Source organism: Acinonyx jubatus, chromosome A1 (assembly GCF_027475565.1).
Source record: "Acinonyx jubatus isolate Ajub_Pintada_27869175 chromosome A1, VMU_Ajub_asm_v1.0, whole genome shotgun sequence".
NCBI lineage: Eukaryota > Metazoa > Chordata > Mammalia > Carnivora > Felidae > Acinonyx > Acinonyx jubatus.
In genome coordinates this window covers 106,899,253-106,924,945 of record NC_069380.1, presented here as the reverse complement: position 1 = coordinate 106,924,945, position 25,693 = coordinate 106,899,253, and the positions used below count along the sequence as shown (strand labels likewise).

The 25,693-nt window shown below is 36.5% G+C and overlaps 1 protein-coding gene across 5 annotated transcripts in view; it reads right to left on the bottom strand.

Annotated features, from left to right (window-relative positions):
- The window catches only part of LYRM7 (LYR motif containing 7), a 59,992-nt gene extending 34,299 nt beyond the window's left edge, over window positions 1-25,693 (bottom strand). The window contains exons 1-4 of one of the 5 annotated variants that reach the window (XM_053220604.1): window positions 25,433-25,693; window positions 12,774-12,846; window positions 11,219-11,289; window positions 6,708-6,789 (exon numbers count right to left, since the gene is read on the bottom strand). In XM_053220604.1, the coding sequence (XP_053076579.1) occupies window positions 6,708-6,789; window positions 11,219-11,289; window positions 12,774-12,846; window positions 25,433-25,450 (244 nt within the window). In that variant the 5' untranslated portion in view covers window positions 25,451-25,693. The remainder of the gene's footprint in view (window positions 1-6,707; window positions 6,790-11,218; window positions 11,290-12,773; window positions 12,847-25,432) is intronic. The other 4 variants (XM_053220607.1, XM_053220617.1, XM_053220626.1 and 1 more) reach the window with 4 other exon arrangements.

The following is a 25,693-nucleotide window of genomic DNA, read 5'->3' as shown; positions in this document are numbered from 1 at the left end:
CTTATTTCATGTCAGAACTCAAAAGCCCTGGCTTGTATTGGCTATAGTGTTAGTAGGTAAGAGCAATTCTCATCTTCAACACTGCAAGACTCTAAATCTAAAGTATAGGATTCTCCATCAGGACACAGACAGAAAAGTGCCCTTAGCAAAACAGTACTTCCTTCCATCTTTGCTTGGTAGCAACTAGCTTAATCTGCATTCATTCTCTTTTTCAATATTCTGCTGAAAGCAGGAAGATATAACCAGAACACCATGACATTCTGGTTATTTCTCTTATTCCTATAGCTTCAGCTGGTACTCAGTGTGTTTCAAGAAACACTACGAGGCACTTACCTCATGTTTCATCACTACATAACAAGGGCCACCAGCCTTAAAGACTGTAAAGGTGAGATCCATAACAGTCATATCCGCCTGTGTCTTTGCCTTCCATTCAACTAATCGCACAGCACCTCACTTTTGGTAACAACTTCTGTTGTTCTTAGTTAAAAGTAACAGAAGCTGACTCTGGCTGATTAAGCAGAAAAGGCATTTATTAAAAAGGTTTTTGGTCTAACTCATGCAATTATTGTAAGGGCTTAAGAATCAGGCATGCTTAAGGCTAAGCTTCCAGGAACAATGTACAAATCCATACCACAAAACTGGCTTGATGATGAAAACTGCTGCTGCCTGTTGGCCCCTACAAGAAACTGCCATCACTTCTATCACCATGGAACAAAAGATGCTACATTTCAGATGCTGCTGGAAACTAAATTTTACTACATCTGCTTCTGCCACCACACCAGTGCCACTTGTGAATCAGTAAATTGACTCTGCCATTACTGCCAGCAAAACAGATTGTATGCCAACCATCTTTTCTCAAGTTCATTTCTGAGTATGAGTGAAGGTACTGCACCTGTGTCAAATTCCATGCCTGAACTTTATTTTCTTTTTAACATCTATTTATTTTTAAGAGAGACAGAGCACGAGTGGGGAAGGGCAGAGAGAGAGGGAGACACAGAATCCGAATCAGCTCTAAGCTGTCAGCATACAGCCTGAGGCTCAAACCCACAAGCTATGAGATCATGACCTGAGCTAAAGTCAGATGCTTAACCGACTGAGCCACCCAGGTGCCCTTCCATGCCTGAACTTTAAAGAAAACCAAGGAACTGAATTTTCCAGATTCTTATAAAAAAATTTTTTTTAATGTTTATTTATTTTTCAGAGACAGAGAGAGACAGAATATGAGTAGGAGAGGAGCAGAGTGAGAGGGAGATACAGAATTTGAAGCAGGCTCCAGCCTCCAAGCTGTTAGCATAAAGCCCAACGTAGGGCCCAAATCCACGAACCATGAAATCATGACCTGAGCCAAAGTCGGCCACTTAAATGACTGAGCCATCCAGGAGCCCCTGAATTTTCTAGATTCTATAATGGAAATTTAGAACTCACTGAGATGGAAATTTCTGAAACAAAATGAGCAATTCAGAAAGTGGTAAATAACCAGAAAACCTGTCAAATATTCATTACTCAATCCCTTAACCCAATTCACCTTATTAGGTAATCTTTGGAATCAAAAGGTGCCCTACAATAGAATTTTTCTAAAGTAACTGCTAGCACTTTCATTAGGACAAACATATAAGAGGCAGATTTACATGCTGTATACTATTTTTCACTGTAATGTTTCTTTACTGATTATAAAATCCTTGACTTTGTTCTCTATGTTAGATATCAATGTGCCATAACAACATTAAGTTTATTGAAGTTGTCAGATCTTGAAAAAGAATTACATCGAGATCATGATTTATTTCCTGTACTTTAGAGGCCCCTAAAAACCTTACTATGGTCATATGAAATTTATCAGTTAAAGAGTAATTTCTTTTTTTTAATGTTTTATTTATTGAGAGGGAGAGAGCACAAGTGGGGAAGGGCAGAAAGAGAGAGGGACAGATGATCCAAAGTGGGCTATGCACTGAAAGCAGCAAGCCTAATGTGGGGCTCGAACTCATTAACCATGAGATCATGACCTGAGCCAAAGTGAGACACTGACTGAGTCACACAGGTGCCCCCAAAAAAGTAATTTCTTTTTTTTTTAATCACTTTATTTTATTTGTTTTTTGAGAGAGAGAGGGTGCAAGTGAGGGAGGGGCACAGAGAGAGAGAGACAATCCCACAATGGGCAGAGAGAGAGAAAGGGAGAGAGAGGGAGAGAGAGAGAGAGAGAGAGAAGTGGAGCTCACCCAAAGCAGGGCAGAACCTCACTTTAAGCGGAGCTCAAGCTCACTTGTTGCAGGACTTGAACTCATGAACTGTGAGATCAAGACCCGGGCAGAAGTCAGATGCTTAACTGACTGAGCCTCCCAGATATCCCCAAAACAATAATTTCTTAAAATAAAATCTTTTAACTTATTTATGGCCCAAATAAAAATTTAGGTCAAGATTAAAAATAAATAAATAAGTAAATGAAACAAAAGAGGAAGGAATACTTTCAAACTCATTTTATGAAGCCAGCATTACTCTGATACCAAAACTAGACAAGGACACTACAAGAAAAGAAAATCAGAGGTCAATATCCTTGAGGAAAACAGATGCAAAATCCTCAACGAAATATTAGCAAATCAAATTCAACAACACATGAAAAGAATCATGTATCAAGTGGATCAAGCAGAATTTGACAATCAAGTGGAATTTATACCAGGGATGCAAAGATAGTTCAACATCTGCAAAATACTGTGATACACCACATTAACAAAATGAAGGATAAAAAAGAATCATAGAATCAATGCAAAAGATGCAGAAAAAGGATTCAACAAAATTCAACATGCAGTCATGATTAAAAACTCTCAGCAAAACTGCTGTAGTGGAAACACACCCCAACATAATAAAAGTCACATAGGACAAGCCCATAACATCATAGTCAATGGCAAAAACCAGAAAGCTCTTCCTCTAAGATCATGAACAAGACAAAGTTGCCTATTCCCACTGCGTCTGTTCAACACAGTACTTTTTAGCCAAGTAGCAGAATTTTAATTCATTTCTATATACCAGTACAAACACTGCTAAAATTTGTGAAGATATTTGCTTAAAATAACTTTAAAGTAGATTAAATAATCCAATTTGTTGTATCTTGGACAGAGGCACAAAGTAGGAAAAAGAGACCCATATATCTCTTAATAGAAAGAATGATGAGGCCATTCTTAAGGTAATATAGCACTATATACTAATTACCATGAAAGGCTCAAAAATTTCAATCTTGTGGGAAAATTAAATTATAAAGAAAACCAAAAGATCAAAAGAAATTTAAACCAGTATTATCACATCTAAAACCAGGCATTTGAAATATATCCAATTTAAATGTTTGAAATAACTTAATTTTTATTCATATAAATAAATATTATTTTATTCAAATAATAACATTTAGAAGGGACTACCTGTATAAAATGTTGGCTATACTACACAAAAGCTCTAAAGATCATTATTAAGATTAAAGGTAATGATTAAAATTTGCAATTTAGAGTAATGCAAATTTTATGTTTTGCATTTTTTTTTTACTATGTTTACTGCCCTTATGAATACAACTCAGATCTAATAATTTCTGATAAATCCTCATGAACTTAAAAATAACTTTAAAGCTTTATAGGGCTTAAACTACTAATCAAGACATTAAAGCATATGATGGATCGATAGAAAAACTAATTACAGAGATTATGAAGTTCAGAAACAATTGAAAGCATATATAGTCATTTTATTTAATAACAAAAGTAACCCTGCAGTACAGTGGGAAAAAGTGGTCTTCTCTATAAATGCTCGATCAATTGGACATTCACATGTAAAAACATTGTGACAAACACCAAATGATTTCACTTCTATGTAAACCAAACCAAACCAAACCAAACCAAACCAAACCAAACCAAACCAAACCAAACCAAACCAAACCAAAAACACACAGCAATGAACAAAAAAAGCATAAAGAGACCTATAAACACAGAGAACAAACCGGTGGTTGCCAGAAAGGAGAGTGGTGGGGAAATGGGCAACAAGGGGTGAAAGGGAATGGGAGGTACAGGCTTCTAGATATGGAGTAAGTCACAAGGATAAAAGGTAAATAATAGGGAATATAGTCAATGGTAGTGTAATAGTGTGTTGTGATGAATGGTTGCTACATTGGGGTTAGCATAGCATGGACAGTTATCAAATCACTATGTTGTAAACTGGAAACTAACATTGTGTCAACTATACTTCAACTAAAAAAAAATCTTGACCCCCTAGCTCATACCATATACAAAACCCAACTCCAGGTGATATAAACAACCAAATGGAAAAGATCAAGCATTAAAGCTTTTGGAAGAAAGCATAGGAATATCTCTTCATGACCTTGCTTGAGACACACAAAGATTTTTTTAAACAGGACAGAAAAGTATCAACCATAAATGAAAAAATAGACAAACTGGATTATATTAAAATTACGAACTTCTCATCAAAAGGCAACATTACCAAAACCAAAGGCAAGCCATTAAGTAAAAGATTCTTGTAATACATAGATCTAAGAATGTATATTCAGAATATACAAAGAATTCCTTCAAATCAGTAATAAAAAAGCAGCTAACCCCTTGGAAAAAGGGGGAAAAGACTTGACCAGTCACTTCATAAAAGAATATCCAAATGGCCACTTAACAACTGAAAGGGGTGCTAGTACTTTATTAGTCACCAAAGAAACGCAAATTAAAATCACAATGCAAATACCATAACACAATCACTAGAAAGGGTGCTTAAAGAGGTGCAGATTACCAAGTGTTGGTGAGGATATGAAGCACCCTGAGGTCCCAGACACTGCTGCTCGAAGTGTAAATTAGCCTAACTAATTTGGAAAACTGGTTAGGAGTATCATACATTCATATTTTCCTTAAAATATAATGTTTTCTTTTCTCAAGCTTACTTTATTGTAAGACCATAGTATAGGATACTATAACATATGTGTTTATGTTATCGGTAAGGCTTCTTATTAACAGCAGGCTATTAGTAGTTAAGGTTTTGGGTAGTCAAAAGTTACACATGAATTTTCTAATGTAGTCAGCACCCCTACCCCTGCACTGCTCAAGGGTCAACTATGTATATGTGTGTGTGTGAGTGTGGTGTTGGTGTGTGTGTGTGTGTATACCCACACACACATAAAATTTTCATATATTTATAAATTTTGAACTAAAAGGCACATCCAATTATGTTCAAGGAATCAATAGTCATTACACATTAAGAATTAGAAACAACACAAATGAACAACAGCATGGATAAACTGTGATATGTTCCAAAAGTATTCATAGAAATGTTATACACAACAAAATAGATTAATCTCACAAATGCAATGTTGAAAAAAGCCAGACAAAATAGTAATCCTTTACGATTCCATTTATATAAAGTTCAAACATTTTATTTTACTAAATTAAAAATCTATAGTATTAATAGTAAGGATAGTGGTTAGCTTATTAGAAGCGGGTATCTGGAAGGGACATGAGGAGTTAGGGGAATACGGTAATATTATGAAATAGCTTACTTTGTATGGTGATTACATGGTTATTTTACTCTGTGAAAATTCCCTGGCTGTATATTTATAATTGAGCACTTTTCTGATTGTATGTTATACTTTGAGATTACTTAAGAAAAAAGAAAGAAAGAAAGAAAGAAAAAGAAACCTTGGGACACCTGGGTGGCTCAGTCAATTTAGGATCTGACTCTTGATTTTGGCTCAGGTCATGATCCCAAGGCCAAGGGAGCAAGACCTGTGTTTGGCTCCACACTGAGTGTGGAGCTTGCTTAAGATACTCTCTCTCTTCCCTGCTCTGCCCCTCTCCCTTTTTTTTTTTCAATTAAAGAAAAAGAAAACATTTTCAAAAATTTGAATGTCATCTTTTGTTGTTGTTGTTGTTGTCGTCCTCAAAGATATTTTAGGGAATGAGAACAAAATATAATGTGAAATGAAAATTCTGCTGAAGCCCTATGAGGTATCTGGAAGTATAATGGAGGATCCTCAACTGTATTTCCATTTGCTATAATACCAACTCTTCTAAATTAAAATAACTCTAACCAAAGAATAAAAGATAAACAGTCTAAGTAGGTGATAACTGATAATACAATTGTTAAGAACATCAAATAAATATGATGAAAAAATAGTCATACTGTTTTTGTAACTACAGTTCTATAATATAACCAGTAGTTAAGATTAAACAGAAAAAATAAATTTAAAAAAGAAAAAGAAAAAAAATCTGGTAAAAAAAAGTTTCATAATCTGGCATTTTAAATGGTAGCCTTACAAATATATACAGGATAGGAGCACCTGGGTGGCTCAGTTGGTAAGCTTCCGACTTCGGCTCAGGTCATGATCTCGTGGTTTGTGAATTCGAGCCCCATGTCAGGCTCTGACGTGGGCTGACAGCTTGGAGCCTGGAGCCTGCTTTGGATTCTGTCTCTCCCTCTCTTTCTGCCCCTACCTCACTCACACTCTGTCTCTCTTTCTCTCTCTCAAAAAAAAAAAAAATAATAATAATAATAATAAACATGTAAAAAAAAATTAGAAAAAATAAAAAAGAAAACAAAATTTATAAAAAACAAACAAATGTATACAGGATATACCACATTGTCTGGCAAAATCAAGTTGCTTTATTATTAAGCATTAAAAGCACTGCAACTGCTCAATAGTTTAAAACACATAGAAGTCAGAAAACATTTTTAATTTTACTTACTCAATGTATTGTGGTCTGTATGAATACCTTGTACAACAGATGTTCTGAGTAACAATTCAACGTCGGAACCTATTTTTATTAGCTGTTAAGAAAACCAAACATAATAAATCCTCTGGGTGTTTTTTTTTTTCCAATAGTCCATATAGAATGCAATGATTTTGAAAACTGTAGGTATACTGTTTAGTTGTTTTTAGGTAATACTGCCTTTAACTTTTTAAAACTATTCCAAGCGTAGAGAATATAGACATGTGTGTACTTTAAACTTTTATCCATCCATTCCAAATTTTGTTCCAAAATAAATTATTTTTTCTTGAATGTGTATTTTATATGTTAAAAATGCTGTTTTGGGGGGCACCTCGGTGGCTCAGTTGGTTGAGCCCTTGGCTCTTCATTTCGGCTTGGGTCATGATCACATGGTCCTGAGACTGAGCCACATCAGGCTCCACTAACAGTGTGGAGCCTGCTTAAGATTCTCTCTTCCCCTCTGCCCCTCTCCCCTGCTTTCTCTCTAAAATAAAATTAAAATAATTTTTTTTTAAAAAAGCTGTTTTTGGGGTGCCTGGGTGGCTTAGTCTGTTAAGCATCCAACTTTTGATTTCAGCTCAGGTCATGATCTCACAGTTCATGGGATTGAGCCTGGCATCAGACTCTGCTCTGCAGAGCCTGTGTGGGATTCTCTCTCACCCTCTCTTGCTCTCAAAATAAATAAACTTAAATAAAAGAGTAAATGCTGTGTTCTTCAGGAGACGGCTGAGTCTTTCTTTTATAGAGTCGGATGTACTATAAACACTAAACACTAGAAATGATACTGAATTAGAAGTCAGAATACTTGGATTCCAAATCTGGCTCTATCATTAAGTATTAGGCCTTGAGTTAATAACCTACTCTGAGTTTCAAAATTTATCATATGCAAAATGAAGAAATGGACTAGAACAATGATTTGTAAAGTCGTGGACCCTTAAGGTACCTTGAAAATCTTTCAGATACCATGAAGTCAAAATGATTTTCATGACACTAGAGCTTTCTGCATTGTTTGAGTTATAGCAAAAGTAGAGTTTTCTCCATGGACTACCATTTTGACCTGAATGAACCACAGACAGACAAACTATGATTATTCAGACTTGGGTATTTGGAAAACATTTTCTTGAAAATGAGTAAGTGGACTCTATTTTATTTGCTGACAATGACAAAATTCAAATTTTCAAGAACAAATTAGAATTCTAGGGAAATTGTATCTGCCACCATGAGCTTGACAGTTTCCCAATACTTAGAAATTTTACTTATGAGATGGATATTAACTTTAATAAATGTAATTTTAAAACATTACATACTGAACTATGTCAACATTTGGAAGGTATGCATTACTTAGTGAACCTGTATTTTCCAAGTCAATGGTGCACGATGTTACAAAATCATGCATGGGTAAAAGATCCATTCCAAGAGAAAGACATATGAAATATATTGGTCTACTAAATCAAGACTTGAGGCCACGCTGGAGAAGAATATCCTAGGAAGAAGCAAAAGCATAAATGCCGTAAGACAGGAAAGTTCTTGGTGAATTCCAGTGCTCTCAAAGAACACACTGAGACTGGAAGAGTAGGAGAGAGAGGGTGAGCTGAAGTGGGGAGTTAACAGGAGTCAGATGATACAGTCTTACAGGCCATGGTAAGGACTTTAGTTTTTACTTTGGGATGAGAAGCTATGAGGGTTTTTGAGTACAAGAGTGATGAGATACACCTTTATATATTTTAAAAGGCTCAATCTGGGGCACCTGAGTAGTTCAGTTGGTTAAGTATCCGACTCTGATCCCAGCTCAGGTCTTGATCTCAGGGTCGTGAATTCCAGCCCCATGTTGGGCTCTACACTGGATGTGAAGTCTACTTAATAAAAAAATAAAATAAAATAAAAATAAATAAAAATAAAACAATCTTCTTTTAAAAGTGTTGAGGAATAGGCTCTAGGGAGTTAGGGTGAAAGCAGGGATACCTACTAGGAGGCTTTTGTAATAATCCAGTGAGAGATGATGGTGGCTTGAACTAGGAGGTAATGATGGGGAGAATGAGAAGTGGTAGAATTCTGGATGTATTTTGAAGGTTAAGCCAACAAAACTGGCTGACAGGTTGGATATAAGCGTGAAAGAAAGCAATCAAGAAAGAGGTTGACCAAGGTTTTTGGTCTGAGCATTAAAAGGAGGGAGTTGCCATTAACGGATACGGAGAAGGATGTGTTAGAGCAAACACTCACCTCTCAAAAACCTGAGAAGGGACCTGGCAAGAGAAAGGAAAAATATGGGTGTTCTCATCTATTGGAGGTGCATAAACTGAGTTGAATCATAGGTCTAATGCTGGAAACAAAGTTAGATGAGGAACAGGGATATGGGGAAATCAGAGAGGATGAGCAAGAGGTGGTCCAGACAAATCCAGGAGCCAAAAAAAAAAAAAGCATCTACTTATCTACCTACTTCTCTCCACCCAATGGTCTAACAGGTAACAGAGTTCCACAGTGCAACTAACCTTTAAAGAAATTTACAAACTGTTGAGGTGTAGTATCAAAGAATATTCAATTTATTTGAAAACGTTACTCTGTACTCTGACACTTTTCCAACTACACATCTGTGTAAGGCTGAATTTTCTTCATATATTTCTTTATATGTTTATTCATTTTTGAGAGAGAGAGAGAGCATGCGCACAGGGGAGGGGCAGAGAGAGAGGAAGACAGAAGATCTGAAGCAGGCTCTGTGCTGACAGCAAAGAGTCCGATGTGAGGCTTAAACTCACAAACTGTGAGATCATGAGGTGAGCTGAAGTCCGACGCTTAACTGACTGAGCCACCCAGGTGCCCCTTCATATATTTCAACCTAAAAAACACTGCACCGGACTGAATGAGGAAGCAGATATGGGAATTCAGCTGACTGCTATTAAGCCAGACTTTAAAGAGATTTGCAAAATATAAAACAATATTCTCACTAAATTTTTTGAAAATATGGTTATTTTCCATAAACAGTATATCTGTTAATGTGTAATGAGCTTATTTTTAGACAATAAATATATATTTCAAAAATTTCTCAGTTTTAATTTCTACTATGGTAAATAGTGAAAGAGACACCACATGAACAGCACTTTGGGGTCCTCAACTTTTAAGAAAGTAAAAGGGTCTTGAGATCAAAGAGTTGAGAACTGCTGGTGTAAAGGATGCATAAAATTCCTTTTGGCATCAAGATTTCATTAATGCTCTAATACACAACAATGTGATAATCTAAGAACCACTAAATATTTAACAGATGCAGAATTACAAAACATACAAAATATATATTTGTATATAACAAATATCTAATTTCTATACTGCTTAATGCTAAATTGGTGCTTCACAAGTAAAATAAATTTAGAAGACTGTAGTTCATCTCCCAGTTGACATAAACAAACTTCAATTAAAATTTTTTTTACCATGATTTCAAAATTAAAAAACAATCACCACATTCTTAGTAATCAGTCTACTGAATAGCAAATGGTACAAACTTTTGTATACATCCATTACCCTCTCTTCAAGCCATCACTTATGATGTCATCTTAACTTCTGCCATGAAAAAAATTACAAAGTCCCTGTTTGCCCTATCAAATGGCTAAGTGAAATCTTTCCCTTTATATTACAGGGATAGAAATACTCAAGCTACCTCATTTTGTCTCATTAATTTGATCATTATAGATATTTACTATTCTAAAAATAGTATTTTTCTCTACTGAAAATAAGCATTTTAAGTAAAAAAAAAAAAAGTTAACAGGTAGATTTTATTAAACCAAACCAATTCTTGGAATTATAAGTGCCCTGCAAATAATTTTCCATTTTTTTGTTTTCTTCCTAAGCGTTCTTTCCCTACATTTATACAAAATGAGATAAAGAAATACTTGGGAAGTTAAAAACAGAGACAATATGTATGTATATGCAATATGAGTTTAAACAATAAACAAATCATTGTGCATTTTTAAAAATGAATATGTACTGGGAGTATTAGGAAGTTCATAGATTAGTGTCAGTAGACGGACTGTCTTCAACTAGAACAAGTGACTAAAAGGCAAAACAAGAAGAGTTCACAAACTGGCTGATTAACTTTCACTGCCAAGACAGGAATTAAAAAAAAAAAAGCCTCTAGTTGAGCTAAATGAATAGAGAAGTTCTATCTGCAGTTTTAATATTTATTCTCCTTAGTTTCAGTCACTTGCCTTAGGTGAAGATAGAATTTCTGTGGGTTTCTGGATTGGTTCAGCTGCTCTTGCTCTGACCATAGCTACATCCATGTTCTCTTCAGCCAGAAACTTGCTGTCTTAGGGGTGTAGGCAGATGAGCCTGAAGAGGTGAGCCATACCAAACAAGTAAACTATAGACATAGTTGTGATGCCTTTAACTATCAAGTAATAATTTTTATTTCATGTAACCCCTCTATTTTCATCATTTTCTCCAGTGGCTAAGAAAATGTATAAGGGCTTTGTCATAAATGAAAGACGCAATTACTGTACCTCTTCTATTTTCTTGGGAGAAGTTTCACTTTTATTACTTTTGAATTCTTCATTTATCTTTATTCTGGCTGCTAGAGAAAGAAAAATATATATACAATTATTTCTTTTCTAATTTATAATTCCTGCCCCAAGAATTTATAGGTTATTCATTATGAATGACTACTTCTCTACTAGTCGAGATAATTTTGCCTCATGTAAAACAAATGATAAAAAAAACAATATATTTATTAAACAAGTGTCTTGGAGAGCTTTTGACAGGCTGGCAAATTTCTAATTAAACTGAATACATTCTTAATGCTCTAATATTTTTGTTTTCTGCTTTTTACTTCCAGTTTCATTTGTATACCTCCAGCTACTAGATTCCAATAAATCCCATTTAATGCTTTTTTCCATAAATCTAAAAATTACAATTAAAATGCTTTAAAATGGCAAAACCCAATATATACAAGCAGGTTAAACCACACACACACACACAGACAAAGACATAGGAACAAAATATATATATAAGTGTCTTGGCTAACATGTAAAGTGAGTGATAAACCTTTTGTTCATGTACACCACTGACACTTGGCATCATTATAGCACAATTTAGTCTAATCTAACAACTACCTTATTGATGCTGTGAACATTGAAAAGAGCAACCCATGTAAAGTGCTTAGTAATTATGTAAGGTTAACTGTTCTTATGTCACTTGAAAACACTTAAAGTAACAAAAATATGCTGCTGATGGAGAATAACCAGAAAAGCTGCTTGATATATTTCGATATGTAAGATGGTGAAGATTTGGGCTTTGCACCCAAACTGCTTAGGCTAAATTCCAATTGTACCTCTCACTAAATACGATGTGGGAGAAATTCTTCCACATTTTGTCAATTTTGTCATCTGAAGAAAACAGAAATTATAATAGTAACTCACAGGGATGTAGGATTAAATGAATTTGGTAAAGTATATACAAAATGAAGTATACACTTTAATATTCAAGAAATTATTTTTGGTGAATTACAAAAACTTGAATTCCTGGGGAATAGTGAGGACACTATCTAAGTGCCCTCTCAAAGAGTTTTAGAAATATATTAAGATAGATACTGAACATGACCAACATAGAAACTAAGCTTTAGAGCTCTGATTTCCAGGTAAGAAGCCACTTAAAACAGTGAAATACTAAATTATAATTGTTTGGGATAGGTTCTCTTTCAGCACTACTATCACTGTGAGCATGAAACAAGGCATTAACTATATGGTAGTATCTGGTCCAAGAGTGTGAAAATGGGATTCTATAATAGAGGAGTAAGTTTAATGGCTCGAACATAAAGCAAACAAAGGATCACATTGAAATCCTGATTTTTTTGTAAGAACTTGATCTTTAAAAATTTTTTAAGAAGATATGCCTCAAAGAAGTGTAATGTAAACTAATCTTTACAAAACATAACAACATTAGGGGAGAGATAGTGAAGATCACTCTCTAAGATGGGTCTTGACCATACAAGTTTTCTTGGATATATTAGTAGCCATGTGAAGAATGCACTTACTCCAAAGGAGCAAAAAGTAAACCTACCTTCTAATGCTCTGGTATCATTTTTAAAAACCTGTTGTCTGGTCCTGTGTAATGTTTTAAAGAGCTGTAAAACCTGTAAAAGAAAAAAAAAATTAGAATTCAGATCTCAAAAGAAAAAAAATTCACATTTTATATAATTACAAGGATTCAACAGCATTTCTTTCCTGTTTGTTACTTAGACTATTTTTCTTTAATTTTTTAAAAATGTTTTTATTTATTTTTGAGACAGAGGGAGACAGAGCAGGAGCAGGGGAAGGGCAGAGAGAGAGGGAGACAGACTCTGAAGCAGGCTCCAGGCTCTGAGCTGTCAGCACAGAGCCGAACATGGGGCTCGAACTCAAAGACTACGAGATCATGACCTGAGCTGAAGTCAGATGCTTAACTGACTGAGCCACCCAGGCGCCCCTATATTTCAAAGTAGCTGGTGAAAATGAGGGTTTGCCAAAATAACTTTCCCTTCATTATTTATCTTTAAATTAAAAAAAATAGCTTTACTTAAAAAATAATACCAAGTTCTTGGAAAAAACAAGGGATGGTCAAAAAGTTAATAATCCCCCTGTCAAAACCAGTATACTATCAACTACTAACAAACTTTGTCAGTCTGGTTTGTACTCTCACTTTTCTTAACATATTGAGGACTTCATCTGTTCTTAATGTTTTACACACACATACACAAACTCATGAACCTGGTATATATCTTAAGAGACCAAGAAGCAAGATGTTACAGATAATTTAACAAAGTGTGATTGTGATTTCCCAAAAGAGAAGCAGAATACTCAGACTAATGAATATTCTAAGGCTATGTTAGAGAAATAGAGAACAAAGCCTGACATTTGGGTAGAAGACAGACTATGTAGTCTTTAGTGTTAAACTAAGTCTACTTCGCACTTCTCAAATCTAAAAACATACTCAATCCTATTGCCCCAATATTGCTTTTTCTCCTGTCTTCTTAATTTCAGAGAATAGGAGACACTGAATTTTTCAAGCTTGAAATCTTTAGGTGATTCTTTAAGTCTACATTACTTTTCATGTGGAAACCTTAGGAATGTCTCTCTAATGTTTTCGATATTCTCCATCCCTGAACATTATTCAAGTTCATCCTCTTGTGGTAGAGCATTTGCATTTTTGAAAATGTCTACCTGCCTCTGTAGTTGGGTGATCATTTAGCTTAGACTACTTAACACAGATTTGTCACTCTGCCCCCATTCCCTCCTTTCCTCTAGGTTAGTCACTAGACAAAATACCTAATATTTATTTACTGAGTATATCCTGTGTGCTAGGAATGGTTTTAAATATTTACATATATTTACCAAACATCAAAGACAGACACCAAAACAGAAACAAGAAACATGTAGCAAAAAATAAATAAAATAAAATAAATAAATAATAAACAAATAATAAATAAATAAAACAAAACAAAAACCAAACCATCACAATGAACTTACTCAGAAACAAAGTGACTGCAAAGACGTTGTAACAATAAAAAGAAATTATAGTAAATTAACAAAGAAACATTCAGAAAATTCCCAAAAGCTCTCAGATAGCAAATGAGTGATAGCAAATATTAAGTTGAGAAAAACAGTTGAGAAGTAGAATAAAAATTCAGAGGTAGAAACTAAGGGGAGAAAAGAAAGAAAATTAAGAACATAATCTAGATGAACCAACAATTACATTAAGAGGATTTCCAACAAGAAGGAACAGAGAAAACAGACAAAGGAAATTAAAAGGGGGAGAAAATTAAGAAAATATCACCAACTAAGTCACTTGAGATACTAGATTGATAAAGTTTCACCAAGTACCCAACACAAAACCCATACGATAGGACATCATGATATAAGTTCAGCACAACGCTAGAGAAAAAAAAAAAAAAAAGAAAATCTCAAAGATAAAAAACAACTCACATATAAAAAACAGAAAATCAGACTGGCACTTGACTTCTAAATAACATCATTATGAGAAGACAATGGTTTAAGATTTTCAAGCTTTGAAAAAAAAAAAATGTCCAGCTCGAAATACCATACATAGCTAAACTATCACCTAACTACAAAGGCAAACAGACATTTTCAAAAATGCAAATGCTTCACAAGGGGATGAACTACAAAAGAAAAAACATGGGAACCAGTGAGACAGGTGATCCAACACAGAGATGATGGTGGAGGACAAATACATGTCAGCATTTGTGTGCCCACCCTGGAAAAGAGTCTAGACTACAGCCAAGGTTGAACTGCTCTAGAAAAGATGTTCCTAGGAAAAAAAATCAAACTGAATTTGGTAACAGATACGTAGGAAACTAACCAATGATAATAAAAACAAAATTATTAATTTCAAGAAAAACAAAGAACTAGAAAAGAAAGGCAATGTAATCATATATTAGAGGACTCAACTGTGGACAAGTTTATACACTCATAGTAATATCAAAAATGAAAACTGATACACCAAAATTTATATAACAAGAAGACTAAGGTATAAGGAGGGAGCTTAGCTTGGTCCTTAACTTCCATTGTTAAAAGTCAGTAAATAATTATCCTCAAAGAGAAAAAAAACCCAATGAATAGCAGTTTAAACATGTTATTTAGAAACATGGAGGTAAATACGAAAATAGCTAAAATGACTAAAAGCACTTATCTCTGGGGAGCAGGAATTGGGAGTATGTAGAAGGAAGGGGACATCTATTAGTTTCTGTGTAACACTATTTGACTTCTTAAACTTTTCACATTGATCACTTTTATAAAAACTAAAAAAAAAATTTTTTTTTTTAAAGAGAAAGTGAAAGGACTTTATCAAAAAAGAGTTAAAGACAAGCACACATTGGAGGAAAATATTTACCAACCATATATCTGGTAAGGGGACAGTATCTAGAACATAAAAAGAACTTTCACAACTCAACAATAAAAACACAGACAAAGGATATGAACAGACATTTCTCTAAAGATAGACAAATGGTCATTAAGACCATGAAAAGATGCTTAACATAATCCGGCATCTGGGAAATATAAATGTAAATCTCAGTGAAATACACTTAACCCCAGCAGAATGGCTATAACGAAAAAGAAAATCAGTAACAAGCATTGCAAGAATGTGCAAAAATTAGAACTCATACATTGTTGGTACGAATGTAAAATGGTGCAGCTGTCTGGAAAATAGTTGGGCAGCTGCTCAAAAAGTTGAACATAAAGTTACCACATTTTCTAGCAATTCCATGCTTAGGTATATATCCAAGAGAAATGAAAACATACCCTTATATAAAAACTTATACATGAATGATTACAGTACCATTATTCACAATAGTCAAAAAAGTAGAAACAACCCGATTTTCTATCAATTCATGAATAGGTAAATAAAATGTGATATACCCATACCGTTATAGCACGAATTGTGCTTCCCCCAAAGGACATGTTGAAGTCCTAGTCCCTAGTACTTGTAAATGTGACTTTATTTGGAAATAGGGTCATTAAAGTGGACTCCACTTTAATGGATACAATATAACTGGTATCCTTAAGAGGAAAATGCCATGTGAACACAGAGACACACACAGACTGCCATATGAAGATGGAGACAAACATTAGAGTGAGATAAGAGCAAGCCAACAAGCCAACGAACATCAAAGACTGACAGCCACCATCAGAAGCTGGGGAGACTCTGCCCAGTTTCAGAGGGAGCATGGCTCTCCTGGCACTTTCATTTCTTTACATCCTCATTTTCATTTCATTTCATTTCTAGCCTCCAGAACTATGAGACAATACACTTCTGTTGCCTTAAGCCACCTAGCCATAGGAAACTAAAACAGATTTTAATACTGGGAAATCGGGTACCACGATAACAAGTACCTAAAAATATGGAAGTGGCTTTGAAATCGAGATGTGTAGAGTCTGAAAGAATTTTGAAGTTGTGACAGTAAAAGCTGAGACTGCCTTGAAAAGACTGTTTGTAGAAATATGGACTTTAAAGGTAATCGAGTATCATAGAAACCTAGGCAGTTTAATATTACAAGAATGGTGGAAGACAAGTTGCATGGGATTGAGGGAAATGTAAAGTTAAGTAAATTTTACATGCTGTTTAGGGAAAAAAGAAAGTAATGTCATTAATACAAAAGCCAGTGTCCCTAATTTAAGAACTAGTATACACAAAAATAAATTCAAAATAGATTAAAGACTTAAATATTAGATATGAAACCATAAAAATCCTATTTGACATTGTCCATTGCGACTTCAAACTAGGTATGTCTATTGAGGCAAGGGAAACAAAAGCAAAAATAAACTATTGGGACTACATCAAAATAAAAGGCTTCTGCACAGCAAAGGAAGTCATCCACAAAACTAAAAGGCAACCTCCAGGATGGGAGAAGATATTTGCAAATGACATATCTGATAAAGGGTTAATATATAAAACATACAAAGAACTTATAAAACTCAATACTCAAAAGATGAATAATCCAATTAAAAAGCGGCAGAAGACATAAATAGACATTTCCAAAAGGCATACAGATCACTAACAGACAAATGAAGGCACCTAACGTCACTCATCATCAGGGAAATACAAATCAAAACCACAACGAGATATGCCGTCACACCTGTCAGAATGGCTCAACTCAAAAACACAAGAAATAACAGGTATTGGTGAGGATGTGGTGAAAGGGGAACCCTCTTGCAGTGTTGTGGGAATGTAAACCGGTGCAACTACTCTTGAGAACTTTATAGAGGTTTCTCAGAAAGTTAAAAATAGAACTGCCCCATGATCCAGCAATTGCACTACTAGGTATTTACTCAAAGAATATGAAAATACTAATTTAAAGGGTTATATGCATCCTGATGTTTATAGTAGCATTATTTACAATAGCAAAATTATGGAAACAGTTCAAGTGTCCATCAAGTGATGAATGGATAAAGAAGATGTGGTAAATATATATACAAAATGGAATACTACTCAGCCATCAAAAAGAATGAAATCTTACCATTTGCAATGACATGGATGGAACTTGAGAGTATTATGCTAAGTGAAATAAGTCAGTCAGAGAAAGACAAATACCATATGATTTCACTCATGGGTGGAATTTAAGAAACAAAATAAATGAGCAAAGGGAAAAAAGAAACGGAGAGAAGCAAACCAAGAAACAGACCCTAAACTATACAGGACAAACTGATGGTTACCAGTGGGGAGGTGGTGGTGCAGGGGGATGGACTATGTAGGTGAGGGGGATTCAGGAGGGCACTGATGATGAGCACCAGGTGTTATAATACCTGTATTTACAGGTATTACCTGTATAACTGTATACCTAATATTATATTGTATGTTAACTGGACTTTAAATGAAAACTTAAAGGAACTAGTGTAAGGAAAAGAAAATGTCATCAATACTCCCATTCCCCAGCTGATATTCCAAAGGGAACCAGTTCCTGTCACCACACTTGCTTGCACCCCGCAAATGCCCAATGCTGTGCTTCTGTGGATCCATCACTCCGGTGCTGCAGGGCCCCTCCCACAGGAGACCACCAAAGGCAAAGCTAGCTAAGCCTACCCCTCCCACCCCTGTGCACGTTGCGGATCCACCCCGGCTAAAACTCCCTTGGCCAGATACCATCGAAGCAGCACCACAAGCCTGGCTGTGCGCAAGAAGCCCAGACAGGGGCCACACCACTCCACAGTGAATCCTGCCTCTGGGAGAGGAGAAGATAAGGTACACACAAGTCTGACTGTGGCCCCAGCGGTGGGCTGGGGGCAGACATCGGGTCTGACTGCAGCCCTGCCCACCAACACAAGTTACTCCGGAGAGCACAGAAGTGCCCTGCAGTTTGGAGCTACGACAGGGACTACCCAAAATGATGAAACGGAAGAATTCTCCTCAAAAGAAACTCCAGGAAGTAGCGACAACTAACGAATTGATCAAAAAAGATTTAAGCAATATAATGGAACAAGAATTTATAATAACAGTAATAAAATTAATCGCTGGGCTTGAAAAAGGCATAGAGGACAGCAGAGAATCTATTGCTACAGAGATCAAGGGACTAACAAATAGTCATGAGGAGGTAAAAATGCTATAAATGAGGTGCAAAATAAAATGGAGGCAGCCATAGCATGGACTGAAGAGGCAGAGGAGGGAATAGGTGAATTGAAGATAAAATTATAGAAAAAGAGGAGGCTGAGAAAAAGAGAGATAAAAAAATCCAGGAGCATGAGGGGAGAATTAGAGAACTAAGTGATGCAATCAAATGGAACAATATCCATATCATAGTAATTCCAGAAGAAGAAGAAGAGAGAGAGAAAGGGGCTGAAGGTGTAGTTGAACAAATACACCATACATACGCCATAGCTGAGAACTTCCTTGACCTGGGGAAGGAAAAAGGCATTGAAATCCAAGAGGCACAGAGAACTCCCTCCAGATGTAATTTGAAACAATCTTCCGCACAACCTATCATAGTGATACTGACAAAATACAAGGAGAAACAGAAAATTCTGAAAGCAGCTAGGGTTGAACATGCTCTAACTTACACAGATAGACACATAAGAATAGTAGCAGACCTATGTAGTGAAACTTGGCAGGTCAGAAAGGAATGGCAGGAAATCTTCAATGTGATGAACAGAAAAAATATGCAGTCAACATTCCTTTATCCAGCAAGTCTGTCATTCAGAATAAAAGGAGAGATAAAGATTTTCCCAAACAATAAAAACTGAAGGAATTCATCATCACTAAACCAGCCCTACAAGAGATCCTAAGGGGGATTCTGAGAGTGAAATGTTGCAAGGACCACAAAGTACCAGAGACATCACTACAAGCATGAAACCTACAGACATCACAATGATTCTAAACCCCGTACCTTTCAATAATAACACTGAATGTAAATGGACTAAATGCTCCAACCAAAAGACATAGGGTATCAGAATGGGTAAAAACAAAACAAAACAAAACAAAACAAAACAAAACAAAACAAAAAACAAAAAACCAAGACCCATCTATTTGCTGTCTACAAGAGACTCATTTTAGACCTGAGGACACCTTCAGATTGAGAGTGTGGGGATGGAGAACTATCTATCATGCTACTGGAAGTCAAAAGAAAGCTAGAGTAGCCATACTTGTATCAGACAAACTCGACTTTAAGTTAAAGGCTGAAACAAGAGATGTAGAAGGGCATTATATAACAATCACAGGGTCTATCCATCAGGAAGAGCTAACAATTATAAATGTCTATGTGCTGAATACGGGAGCCCCCAAATATATAAAACGATTAATCACAAACATAAGCAACCTTATTGATAAGAATGTGGTCACTGCAGGGGACTTTAATACCCCACTTACAACAATGGATACAACATCTAGACACAAGATCAATAAAGAAACAAGGGCCCTGAATGATACATTGGATCAGATAGACTTGACAGATACATTTAGAACTCTGCATCCCAAAGCAACAGAATATACTTTCTTCTCGAGTGCACATGGAACATTCTCCAAGATAGATCACATACTGGGTCACAAAACAGCCCTTCATAAGTATACAAGAATTGAGATCATACCATGCACACTTTCAGAACACAGTGCCATGAAGCTTGAAATCAACCACAGGAAAAAAACTGGAAAACCTCCAAAAGCATGGAGGTTAAAGAACACCCTACTAAAGAATGAGTGGGTCAACCAGGCAATTAGAGAAGAAATCAAAAATATATGGAAACAAACGAAAATGAAAAAACAACAATCCAAATGCTTTGGGATGCAGCTAAGGCAATCCTGAGAGGAAAATACATTGCAATTCAGGCCTATCTCAAGAAACAAGAAAAATACCAAATGCAAAATCTAACAGCGCACCTAAAGGAAATAGAAGCAGAACAGCAAAGACACCCCAAACCCAGCAGAAGAAGAGAAATAATAAAGATCAGAGCAGAAATAAACAATATGGAATCTAAAAAAACTGTAGAGCAGATCAATGAAACCAAGAGTTGGTTTTTTGAAAAAATAAACAAAATTGATAAACCTCTAGCCAGGCTTCTCAAAAAGAAAAAAGGAGATGACCCAAATAGATAAAATCATGAATGAAGATGGAATTATTACAACCAGTCCCTCAGAAATACAAGCAATTATCAAGGAATACTATGAAAAATTATATGCCAACAAACTGGACAACCTGGAAGAAATGGGAAAAAATCCTAAGCACCCACCCACTTCCAAAACTCAAACAGGAAGAAATAGAAAATTTGAACAGACCCATAACCATAACCAGTGAAGAAATTGAACCACTTATCAAAAACCTCCCAACAAATAGTCCAGGACCAGATGGCTTCCCTGGGGAATTCTACCAGACATTTAGAGCAGAAATAATACCTATCCTTCCCAAGCTGTTCCAAAAAATAGAAAGGGAAGGAAAACTTCCAGACTCATTCTATGAAGCCACCATTACTTTGATTCCAAAGCAGACAGAGACCCAGCAAAAAAAGAAAGCTACAGGCCAATATCCCTGATGAATGTGGATGCAAAAATTCTCAATAAGATACTAGCAAATAGAATTCAACAGCATAAAAAAAGAATTATTCACCATGATCCAGTGGGATTCATTCCTGGGCTGCAGGGCTGGTTCAATATTTGCAAATCACTCAATGTGATACATCACATTAATAAAAGAAAAGAACCATATGATCCTGTCAATTGATGGAGAAAAAGCATTTGACAAAATTCAGCATCCTTTCTTAATAAAAACGCTCGAGAAAGTCAGAATATAAGGAACATATTTAAACATCATAAAAGCCATTTATGAAAATCCTACAGCTAGTATCATCCTCAGTGGGGAAAAACTGAGAGCTTTCCCCCTGAGATCAGGAAGAGGACAGGGATGTCCACTCTCACTGCTGTTGTTTAACATAGTGTTGAAGTGCTAGCATCAGCAATCAGACAACAAAAGGAAATCAAAGGCATCAAAATTGGCAAAGATGAAGTCAAGCTTTCACTTTTTGCAGATGACATGATAATATACATAGAAAACCCAAAAGAATCCACCAAAAGTCTGCTAGAACTGATAATGAATTCAGCAACATCATAGGATACAAAATTAATGTACAGAAATCAGTTGCATTTTTATACACTAATAATGAAGCAACAGAAAGACAAATAAAGAAACTGATCCCATTCACAACTGCACCAAGAAGCATAAAATACCTAGGGATAAATCTAACCAAAGATGTAAAAGACCTGTATGCTGAAAACTATAGAAAGGTGATGAAGGAAATTGAAGAAGATATAAAGAAATGGAAAAACATACCGTGTTCATGGATTGGAAGAATAAATATTGTTAAAATGTCAATACCACCCAAAGCAATCTACACATTCAATGCAATCCCAATCAAAGTTGCACCAGCATTCTTCTCGAAGCTAGAACAAGCAATCCTAAAATTTGTATGGAACCACAAAAGGCCTCGAATAGCCAAAGTAAATATTGAAGAAGAAGACCAAAGAGGGAGGCATCACAATCCCACACTTTAGCCTCTACTACAAAGCTGTAATCATCAAGACAGCATGGTCCTGGCACAAAAACAGACATACAGACCAATGGAATAAATAGACTACAGAATTGGACCCACAAACATATGGCTAACTAATCTTTGACAAAGCAGGAAAGAATACCCAATGGAAAAAAGACAGTCTCTTTAACAAATGGTGCTGGGAGAACTGGACAGCAACATGCAGAAGAATGAAACTAGACCACTTTCTTACACCATTCACAAAAATAAACTCAAAATGGATGAAGGACCTGAATGTGAGACAGGAAACCATCAAAACTCTAGAGGAGAAAGCAGGAGAAAACCTCTTTGACCTCAGCCACAGCAATTTCTTACTCGACACATCTCCAAAGGCAAGGGAATTAAAAGCAAAAATGAACTATTGGGATCTCATGAAGATAAAAAGCTTCTGCACTGCAGAGGAAACCATCAACAAAACTAAAAGGCAACCAACAGAATGGGAAAAGATATTTGCAAATGACATATCGGACAAAGGGCTAGTTTCCAAAATCTATTAAGAACTCACCAAACTCCACACCTGAAAAACAAATAATCCAGTGAAGAAATGGGTAGAAGACATGAATAGACACTTCTCTAAGGAAGACATCCAGATGGCCAACAGGCACATGAAAAGATGCTCAACGTCACTCATCAGGGAAATACAAATCAAAACCACACTGAGATATTACCTCATGCCAGTCATAGTGGCTAAAATGAACAAATCAGGAGACTATAGATGCTGAAGAGGATGTGGAGAAACGGGAACCCTCTTGCACTGTTGGTGGGAATGCAAACTGGTGCAAGACTCTGGAAAACAGTGTGGAGGTTCTTCAAAAAATTAAGAATAGATCTACCTTATGACCCAGCAATAGCACTGCTAGGAATTTACCCAAGGGATACAGGAGTACTGATGCACAGAGGCACTTGTACCCCAATGTTTATAGCAGCACTTTCAACAACAGCCAAATTATAGAAAGAGCCTAAATGTCCATCAACTGACGAATGGATAAAGAAATTGTGGTTTATAAACACAATGGAATACTACCTGGCAATAACAAAGAATGAAATATGGCCCTTTGTAGCAACATGGATGGAACTGGAGAGTGTGATGCTAAGTGAAATCAGTCATACAGAGAAAGACAGATACCATATATTTTCACTCTTATGTGAATCCTAAAAACTGAGAATAAACAGAGGGTTGATGGGGGGTGGGAGGGAAGGAAAAGTGGGTGATAGGCATTGAGGAGGGCACCCGTTGGGATGAACACTGGGTGTTGTATGGAATCCAATTTGACAATAAATTTCATATTAAAATTTTTTTTTATTAAAAGGAAGAAAACTAAGTTACAGATTATGTTCTCTTCCTCATTTGCTTATATTAGATAATTTAGGTAGCATATATGGAAAGTGGATTTTTTTTACAGGCAGATCAGTTGCAATAGGACACTGACATTTATTTTAAGCTTGGACAAGTTAGTCAGCCTTTGTCTCAATTTTCTTATAATGGATTAATATTAAGAGTATATGGGAAATTTTCAGAACTAGGTTCCCTTAAAATTTTTTTAATGTTTGTTTTTGAGAGACAGAGAGAGAGAGGATCCAGAGTGGGCTCGGTGCTGACAGCAGAGAGCCCCATGCAGGGCTTGAACTCCCCAACGAAGAAATAATGACCTGAGCCAAAGTCAAATGCCTAACCGAATGAGCCACCCAGGCACCCCTGGGTTGCTCTTTAGATAGTCATTACTTACCTGTCCTTTATACGTCTGGGTTATATGTTCCTGAGGGACAACCACAGCACTGGGTACCTCCGACACTGTATATTAATCAAATGCTTACTTGCTGTGGTCCCATACTTCCTCAAAGACTTCTTGGTTACTTTTGTATTCTTCACACTTACCATAAGTACCTTCTATACGTGGTAGATCTTCCCAAAAGTGTTTTTGGAATGAATCCTATTTAATTTATTTTGTATTAAAGTTTTTCAAGCAACTTCCCACTTCAATAACTTTCCATGTAGTACTTCCTCTTTCTGGAATATTCTTTTCTCTCTTAACCTATCAATTTTTTTTTTCTCTCCTAGCAAATTTCTAATCAAACTTCAGGACCCAACTTATACTTCTATGAGATGTATTTTTTTTCGTCCCTCTAGAGGTTAAATGCCAGTAATCTCACAAAATACACTGTATTTTCCATTTGAAATCTTCCTATCTGCTAGATTTCTTTACGAAGCAAAGATAGTCTGTTTATCTTACATCCACTATGCCTAGACACTGTACAAGGCTAAATGATGGCTTGAAGGCATTACTGATAGCTATAATGGATATGCAATAAATCATTTGAATAATTCTTTAAAATTGTTTCTATTGGTGCTGTGACATATACTAAAATGTAGTAGGAACACTAAATTCACTAAAACACGAAGCACCGCTTGTTTGTTCCTTATTGTTGACCAACCATAAGCAGTGCTTTTCCTCACTACACCTTTACAGGCTTATACTGCAGCAACAGTGACAGGCCCCAACAGGTCACGCTCTTATTTAAGGTTAGGAATGGCTAGTCTTGAGAAGTGTGCCCCAGCCAGGAACCTTTATCATTTTAACGAGAAATGAATCTGAGACCAGGTCTTCAGCGAAGTGCCTGGTGGGCCCATCACTTCCCAAGCTCATTCAGAGCACTCAGGTCTCACATGATTCTGCTGTCTCCTCAGGTGTTAATTTTTGACAAGTGATTCTGAGGGTCCTCGGTTTCCTTGGTTCCCAGACTTCAGTGTACTTTCCGGTTATCTGACTGAACTTTTCATCTCATCTCATCGGATGGTTGTGGCGCAGGAGTGCATTTGGCGTTTCGTCCACCTTTCAAGGATGTAAAAGTGGTCCCTCAAACGTTCAGTGTGGGGATGGAACAGGGGCAGAACTCAAGCGCAGCCTTGCATGGCTTAGAAACACATACTTTGGCACCCCAGAAAAAGAGGGAGGAAGCACTGGTGTTGCCCTCCCTCCGCACCAGCACAAAACCTCGACGGCCCTTCGGAGTTGGTCACCGGGCTCCACAGCGGCAACGTTCACATCCTCCGTGAAGGATCCTAAACCCATATCTACTGAACTTACAGACAAGCTTCGCAACGCCGCCGCTTTCCCTCCCCGTCGCTATCGTACCCATGCCCTTCCCGGACCCTGTCACCTTGGCCGCCTGACCCATGGCTCTCCGCGCCGCGGCGGCTACTTCTTCAGTGGTCGAGTCGCCCCGCCTTTCAACAACCAATCACTGCCTGGCGTGGACTATCCAACTACCTGAAGTCCCGTTCCTATCGTGCCGCAACCAATCACTTCGCAGAATCCCCTTCGTAACCCGCCCCCACAGAGGACCCTGGAAGACAGTTTGCTAAACTCCCGCAGTCTGGTAAAACCGCGAGAAAGTGCCGAGCTCAATTACTGGGGAGAG